This window comes from Aptenodytes forsteri, unplaced genomic scaffold (genome assembly GCF_000699145.1).
Source record: "Aptenodytes forsteri isolate BGI_AS27 unplaced genomic scaffold, ASM69914v1 Scaffold143, whole genome shotgun sequence".
NCBI classification, from domain to species: domain Eukaryota; kingdom Metazoa; phylum Chordata; class Aves; order Sphenisciformes; family Spheniscidae; genus Aptenodytes; species Aptenodytes forsteri.
This window is the reverse complement of record NW_008794951.1, coordinates 4,306,379-4,315,110: the sequence shown is the minus strand read 5'-3', so window position 1 is coordinate 4,315,110 and position 8,732 is coordinate 4,306,379. Positions and strand designations below refer to the sequence as shown.

The window sequence follows — 8,732 nt, the reverse complement described above, 5'->3', positions numbered from 1 at the left end:
ATAAAGGATCACCTCAAAAGAGTAAACCCTTGGATCCTCACCTGCAGTTCTTTTCACATATATGGGGCTGGGTACAAGACTTTTCGTGCTGGTTCTAGAAAACAATACTTTTTGTTTCTTGATAATTTTTTTCCACAACATTAATGACATCTCCCAATCCACTAATAATGCATATATGAATCACTGTACTTTTTTTTTTTTTTATAGCAGAGTCATCAGTGCAGAACTGAATCACAGGTGAAGCAGGAAACCAGAATTCCTGCTCTTCTCTACTTACTACAATTATTCCTGATTTTAAAGGAGGTAAGCAAATAAAAAGGAGAGAAAATCTCCTTTCCAACAGACAGAATTGTACCAGAACTCAAGCCTGATAAATTTTCTCTTGTGCTGGAGAGTGAAACTCATTTGAAGTAACTGGTGTGGAGTAATCCAGGTGTACTGTATTGCTGAAGCCTAGAAATACCTTTTGGTGGAAAGAACAATAATGACTGGCAAAACTAAGCTATCTAGCCAATCAAGCAACCGTGATTTCTTTAAACTTATAATACAGATCCCACTCCATACATCAAATGCTGGAAACAACATGCTCTGCTAGCTTAAAAGAGGTATAACATTGATGAAAGATACTCTTTATTTTAAAAAATTAAGAGAAATCTTGCCTCATGGCCTCACCCTTTCCAACTCCCAACACTGGCATAAATGGCAAATTTCCTAATTCTTACTCTTAAGTGGTACAGCTACAGTGTGCTATCACACCTCACGTTATGTAGAGCAATAAATTTTATATGCAACAAAGACTGCATGAGCATACCTGAGAAAAAGTGAATTGGGCTAACTTGGCATTCAGGCTGATACACATGCATAAAAGCCAGTTCTTGTAGCGTCAATGACTGCAAGCTGTCATTTCGCTCTAGTTGCACTGCCTTCATCCTACTGGGTATTTGTGTAAAGAGAAAGGCGGAAGCACAGAAGTTCACTTGTGAAGCTCATTAGCAGCATGCACAGCACAGCGCCAGCTGTCACCCTTACTAGCACTCTGTCTAGGCTGAACTCTCACACTGTCACCTCAACATCTTTATCCGCTGCAAGGAAATATATGCATTTTGTCTCTATAGGCAGATGTAGATGTTTCCCTAGGGATACTGACTGGATTTGGAAAACAATAACAAAGCTTTCTATGACTTTTTACGATAGCTTATGCCAATATAACAGAATTTTACAAGCACAATACTAGTTTTGATTTTCAGAGTATTTTTTATTACTGTTTCAGTTGTACAATTTCAACATTAGGGAACAATACATAATGTACAGTACATAGCTTGCGTTGTTCCCAGGTTTTAAAGTCGTGTCAAGGTTCAGGCCGCAGAATAGAGTTCACCATTCCTAAAATGAAAGCAGGCACATACAATACTATCTTGCTCCAGTATTAGCGCAGTCTTGTTTGGCAAATACAACATTAGGAGCACCACCTGCCATTAGGATGCTGTATGTACCAAAGGATTACTGACATGGATCCTTAACGTTCTGCCCTTCTGCCCCTATAGCATTTGTTCACATCAGAGACATCACTAGAAAAACACATTGTTAAGCAGTTCGCTCCTTGGTTTTAAAAGTTAGTGAAAGGGTACAGCTAGAGAAACACCTCACAAAATGAAATTACAAATCTGATACACATTTTGCATAGTTAAATTTATGTCAGGATAAACTTGGGTCTCTGGAATTTTTTTTTCTTCCAGCCTTTGAACTTCTGCTTTGAGCTGAACAGTTATTCAGAACACTCTCATTCAGTGTTCAGACCACCCGGTCACTCCAGATACCTTTCCATTTCTTTGGTTACTTTCTTTTCCTTAACATCTCTTAACCTTTTTTTTGATTCCTCGTACAGCAATACACTGTTCCAGACATCCACTCCCTCCCCTTTAGCTATTTATTTTCTTAAGCTTTTCCCTCCTCTTCAGTCACTTCCACTCTTCTGTTACTCTTCTCGACATCTCTGGGCTCTTTCTCATATTCAACCATTCTGATTTTCTCTTGATAAACAGAAAATGCCACAGTCTTCTTTTGCATCCAGTTGCTACTGCTATTTGCAATACCACTTCTAAATCCTTTAAAAGCTTTCACCTCTAAGGGCCTCATTCTTTCCACATTTACACATGGATGTAACCCCAATAATTCCAATGGTTTTACATGCAAAGTGACAGATGAAAATCCAACCCACTGCCTTGAATCATAGCTGGAAAGAAAAGAGAGCTAATAGAAGGAAACAGAATGAAAAATTAAATTCTCAGTGTAAGAGTGCACATTCCATCTCTTGAACTTGCCTTTTTTTTTTCCCCTCTCGGTATGGAGCTAACCATCTTTACAGTGTGTCAACTTACTGTCACACTTTTCTGTTACAATAATGTTAAACAAGTTTGATCACATTTGCTTCTTCAATCTGTTGATATGGGTTGTTCTAAATTCCCACTGTTCTCTACTAAATTCTTTTTAACTAGTGCCTCGCATCAGGAAAAATCGGCCTCCTACTTGTTGACACCAAAATGGGAGAGGGAAAAAATTCACATGCATCCCATGTAATGCAGAGGCTGCTGAGATAAGCACACTTCAAAAAATACTATGGGGTAGCCTAGATCACTGATTGCTTATAGCACAAGCATTTTTGCAAGCAAGTTTTGCACACCTACTGGGTACAAAATAAAAGCTGTTCCTTCTTCACAGTCTCTTAGACTTCTTTGTTTTAAGTCAAAAGCAAGTAAGTTGTATTTCTGATGGTCTGCAAATTATTTTTTGCCTGTAATTATAACTTTCATCTCTGTTTCTGTTACAGCTTTGGGTTGGTTTGGTTTTGTTTGTGGGGTTTTTTTGGTGAAAGTTGAACAAAACAAGCCCAGTGTTCAGTAGCGTAGGGAGCCAAGCCATGTTTTGCTCATTTGCCCCAGTTCTAGCATTGGCAACAGGTAGGAACATTACTACAAAGAGACAGAGACCTCCTGTTTTCACACAGCTCTGCCCGAGCACAGTATACCATTCAGATTTTAAGTCTGCACACAAGCTGATTACTTGCATACATTAAGAACCACTTTGAGTATTTAACTGCACATATTTTTTAGTATGGCCTTAGGCTTATTTTTCTGTAGGTTAAAACATTTGAAAGGAAAATACTTCATAAAAAACACTATACATTTTGAGATAAGCTAGTGCTCATGAAAAGTGCTAGGTCAGTAACTTTGGAAAGTGCAGTCCTCCACATAGCCAAAAAACGTAAGACAGCAACAGTGTAGGCATCTCTGATCTGCCTACAGCAGTTGAGCTGCCAACAGGGGGAAGGGGGGAAAGGGTGATTAGCCCCTAGTTTGATTCTCTGCTGACATATACATGGATGCCAGCTCTGGAACTGATGGTTGCAATCTGAGCACCTGTCAGTCACAGCATGACTGCCAACACTAATTTAACCGACGTACTGTATAAAACAGCTACCAGTTTCAACAACTTTATTTCTCCCCTTCTTAGTCAACTTTGAATCATCAGCCTTGAGGTAGACAACCAGATATTCCAACACACTTTCCCTGCACCTTTCAGTATCACATATTTCAAGTAAAAAATACCTATTTTCAAACACTGCAGCTAGCGATTTCACTTTTGCCTACAGCGTCATCCATACTGTATCATGTCTGGAATGAGCTCTTTTGTATTACATTTGATGCTTTATGTTTTCAAAGCACATCCAAAAATCAGCTAAATGAGGATTGCATTAAACCCTACAATTTAATCATAGTATATGATTATATATAGTATATATATTATATCTGTATAGTCTTCTGGCCAAGTTACAAGCCCCTGAGAACAGAGTTTATGCAGAAACACTGGCACCAATAACACTAGTGAATGCAGCTTTATTTATATGTAATTAGCATAGAAAGCACCTGAAATTATTTATCTTTTCTATTTATAATAGATTAACTCTTTGGATATTTTCATAACTATATTAAGAATACATTTGTTAATCTTAACATCCATTGTGGAAAGATTATATTTACACACAAATACATGAAGACTTGATGCTGAAAGAGCAAGAAGGGAAGAAAAGGAAGTGCCTGATCCTGTGCCCTTATATACATGGGTAGTGCCTTTAAATCAATTCATGAGAGTGTGGGTCCCGTGTTTGAATAAAAGTTACAGGTTCAAGTCCATAATGCTTTATGCATATATGATTTTGACAAACTATTTAAACTATTTTTACAAATACATTCTACAGTAACTGTGTCTATGGGCTCAGGCATCCAGCCCTGAGAGAAACATGAAGTCAGTCCCCTGCATTTTGTAAAATCTACCAGATAGGGCACATGTAGAAGCAGCTGCTTTCACAACTCTGCAGTGAAATGCACCTGTCTACCTAGCACAAGATACGATCCCTCAAGCGTCCCAATCTGCGTTAGGCCCCATCATGAACAGTTGCTCTTTCACTGATTATAAGACCTGGACAAGTGAGTCTTGGTGAAACCAGTAACAGCTTGCTTAAAATGTAAAACAAGCCAAAACCCAATTCAAAATAAAGTAGATTCCAATTTGTTACCCAACTTGTTTGTGTTTTTATATCTACCTACAGATGTTGCTGTCCAAAAAGGAAAGATACTTCAGTTACTTAAGATAACAACATTACATCATCTGTGAAAATGAAACTGTACACTTTTCAGAGTACAGGAGCTTCTTATATTGGCTACATTCTTCATTAAAGTTGTTCTCTCCTAACACTGTGAATACAATCTTGGTTTGCAACATATTTTAGAAGACAAACTAAACATGTTTGCAATACTTTGACAGGAAAATGGAATTCTTTCCAAACTGAAAGAATATGAATTTTGATAAGTTAATGACAAATTTTTTGTAGGTAAAAAGTGCAAATTTGTGTATATTACCTCCAAGCATTTTACACTGCTACCTACAGGGAATTTCAAAGCATCCTTCATTTTGATGTGGTTTACCAGTTGAATAGTACGTTTTGACCAAGAGTCATAAAGTATATTTGACTGCTGCCTCCTGACTGTACAGATGCAAAGAACACCTTGAAAGGGAAAAAAAAAAAAGATATGCTTCTGTCAGTTTACATTTATGAGAATATTTTTACCCATACAGGAAATCTGAGAGAATGCCACAGTCCCAAATACAAGGATATATAAATCACAGTTCAATTTTAATCCCATGAGAAACTTTTTAAAATGAAACTGTGCTTGTGGTACAAGTAGGATATATTTTTTGGTATATTTCTTTTCCTATTTGGAAAGACACAAGAGAACATTTTAAAGTAATTAATTAATCTAAACAGTTTTGGGGCCCCAGTTTTATAAATATGTCAGTGGGACTAAGCAGGTTCCATAGAACATTTATCAAGAACTGCTATATGCAAGAAATCATACTTGATTATCTATAGTCTAGTGCCTGCTATATCTCAAATATTAGAGCGTTGGGGTTTTTTTTCCCATGATGGCTGCTCTGAATTGCCTGCAATTTCAGTAGCCCAGGAGAGGCTGTCCTGTAGTTGGGCATTATCAGGGCTGGCTCACTAGCCCTCCCCACTACACCTGTTGTGCTGGAGTCTGGCCAGTTAGCAATGTCTGTATTTGTTATCACCTCTGATAAGACTGGGTGGAATAGAAGTTGTAACAGAGCTGGCTAAAGTAGGTTGGTGTGAAAGTGCGGAATATCCATAGTGCTTTGTGGGGTCAGTGACTACATTTGCTTTGAATGGAGAAGTTATACTAAGTTAAGAAATAACCGATGTAAAAACAAAGTTACAGAAATTAAATGGTCTTAGTGTCATAGTCAACTATTACTCATTTTTGCTAAATCACCACACTGTAGTCATCTCTGTACCTTGTCATTTCTTTCACATAGAAATTTTAGCTTCTGTGCTTTCTTGTGCATAAATACTCCTTCCAGATTTCCTGTTTCCACAGAGCGTAGTTCAATCGCCTTCTCTCCCCAGCCCATGACCTGATTAGATTGAAGGTAAGCTAAAAGAAAAAAAAAAAAAAGAAAAAAAAAAAGATTTGATACTATTTAATAGCTGACAGACTGATTCTTGCCTCATTTATGTCAACATAGATCTGAAGCATTTCTCTTCAATAACAATATATTCTGAATTATTTGTATTTTAAGTTTACACAAAAAGCCTTGGCAACAGTAACTAAATTTCAGTTTCTCCTCTCAGACTTATTTTGGACTCTAGACATAAATCTTAAGTATGCTACTATTATATATTTTAGAATCACAAAAGGTTGGAGGAAACCTCTGAAGGGCATCTTGTTTAATGCCCGCCCCCAAAGCAGGGCCAAATTAGACACAGTTACTTGGGACCTTGTCCAGACATGTTTTGATGGATATTTCACAACCTCTCTGAGCCCCTGCTGCAATGCATCACTACTTTCAAGGTTAAAAATTTCTCTTGGTGCAACTTGTGCCCATTTAGCCTCTCATCCTTTCACTGTACGTGTCCAAGAAAAGTCTTGACTGTCTTCTCTATAGCCTCCCATTAGGAAGTTGGGTTTGTATTTACTACGGAGTTCAGCTTAGTCTGAAACACAAATACTTTTGAATCTGAGACTATGGCATGATTAATTTGATGTCCTTAGCTATTGTCTTCCTATCACTGGTTATGTGCATTACCTCCAAAACCAAAAGAAGATACTCCAGCACTGTGGAAGCTTACTATGTTACTCCCTTTAAATCTGGCAATTAGATGAGAAATCAGAATAGTGATGAAGGAGTTAACACCACAGATTTCAAATTGGGCACAGTTTCAATGAAAGCCCTCTGATTAGTGCATATATGGGCTTCCAAGGTAAAAACACATTAGTTATGCTCTATTGATAGTCAATGCGCAGAAATTGTTGTTCTTGCTCAACTATGAACTGTTACTTCATTAGTCCGAGAATTCTGGTGCTCTGAAATGATGTAGAGGGAATGTGTACATTTGACTGTTTTTTACCTTCAGTGGACAATGCTTGTCTGCCCTACATTATTAGTGCGAGCAATGTCTGTTCCTTAAAACCTTCCATGTTGATTTAGATTTTTGTCTAAAAATGAAACTTTCAGTACACACTGATATAGGAAGCAACAGCCTGCGATCCTACTTTAGAAGGACAGCAGAAAATAAAGGCAATGTGCCTGAGTGACCATATATCCTTCTAGCAGTTGTTGATTTAATATTAACTTGGAATCCTTGCTTATAATTCTTGTCAGAACAAGTGTATGAAAATTACACCTCCTTGGAAACGTGTGGTTTGGCTACAATATTGTGATTTTTAGTTCCCTCAAAGTCTACAAATTTCCCCTAAATCTGTTTAGTGTACTTTCCTCTCACTTATTCTTTGTGCACACTGAAGGCTTCCCTGCCACTAGAGCTGAGAGCAAGAAAATTCTTTCCCAGTATCCCCGTCATGTGGAAAGAGGAAGAAACCATCCTGTTTGAAAAGCAAAACAGCAGTGAGCAACTGAGGATAACTGGGAGAAGAGAAGGGGGGGAGGGGTATTTCTAAAAATCAAACACCTGAAATCAATACATTTTAAAATCTTTTCTTTATGCTTCAGTTCCTAGGCTGTACAACAGGGCGCTACTCCTGTAGGCTGCGAGGAAGACTTATCATTAACATTTCTGAATCACTGCAGCAGTAGCATGATGAGCACCAGGGCAGCACCCATGCAATGTACAGTTAGTATCTGAAAAGGTAGGCCCAGACCACATATGAAGTGGAGAAGACAAAAATGATACAAGACTCAGACATTTGCTATTTTTTGTAACAACTGACACCACATTAACCTTTTCAAACTTCGCTTTTGAACACAACAGAGACAGTGGCAAACTATGGTTCTGGGGGGTGGGACAGCAAGGCAGGTGCATATATATAAAGAGCATGAAAGCATTCTATGGCTACCCTGTTTAGTATAGGTCATATAGGTCCAGCAACAAAGACCTAATCCACTCATAAGTCTCCTTGTCTTTTCCGCTACATGAAATCTGCACTCAAGTTGTCAGTATGCCATGTCTGTATCAGCTGTATCCATGCCTTCAGCAGATTTCAATTTGAAAGCATCCTTGCAGCTCTCAGTAACAGCTTAATTAGGCTCTGTTGCAACCTCTAGGTCATCCAGGATAGAAAGCCTTGGATGACTGGACCACTACTGCTATGTTCAGAAGAGACCTGATCTCCAAGCAGTATTACAATAGGAACATAATAAAACAGATATACCAAGTTCAGCCATTGATGCTTTGCTGGCCGGCCAAGATACTGAGAACTTGTCAACTGACAATGGCAAATGTCAGTTGAAGTACAAGTAGCACAAAAACTCATTCTTGTAGCAGAATCAAAAAGTTCTTTCTCAAATTGCATCTGTGGAATAACATGCCAACAAAAAGGCCCCATTATACCATTTGTGGGGTTGGCCAGTTATAAGGATTTCACAAAAACTCATTCTTGTAGCAGAATCAAAAAGTTCTTTCTCAAATTGCATCTGTGGAATAACATGCCAACAAAAAGGCCCCATTATACCATTTGTGGGGTTGGCCAGTTATAAGGATTTATAGAACCATAGAATCGTTTAGGTTGGAAAAGACCTTTCGATCATCAAGGTCCAACCGCTAACCTAGCACTGCCAAGTCCACCACTAAACCATGTCTCTAAGCACCATGTCTACACGTCTTTTAAATACCTCCAGGGATGGGGACTCCACCACTT

General features: G+C 38.2%; 1 protein-coding gene across 1 annotated transcript in view; it reads right to left on the bottom strand.

Moving 5' to 3' along the window:
- Window positions 1-4,437: 4,437 nt before the first annotated feature.
- The window catches only part of NRK (Nik related kinase), a 108,269-nt gene continuing 103,974 nt past the window's right edge, over window positions 4,438-8,732 (bottom strand). The window contains exons 31-32 of the mRNA XM_009275378.1: window positions 5,872-6,011; window positions 4,438-5,062 (exon numbers count right to left, since the gene is read on the bottom strand). Of these exons, the coding sequence (XP_009273653.1) occupies window positions 4,979-5,062; window positions 5,872-6,011 (224 nt within the window). The 3' untranslated portion in view covers window positions 4,438-4,978. The remainder of the gene's footprint in view (window positions 5,063-5,871; window positions 6,012-8,732) is intronic.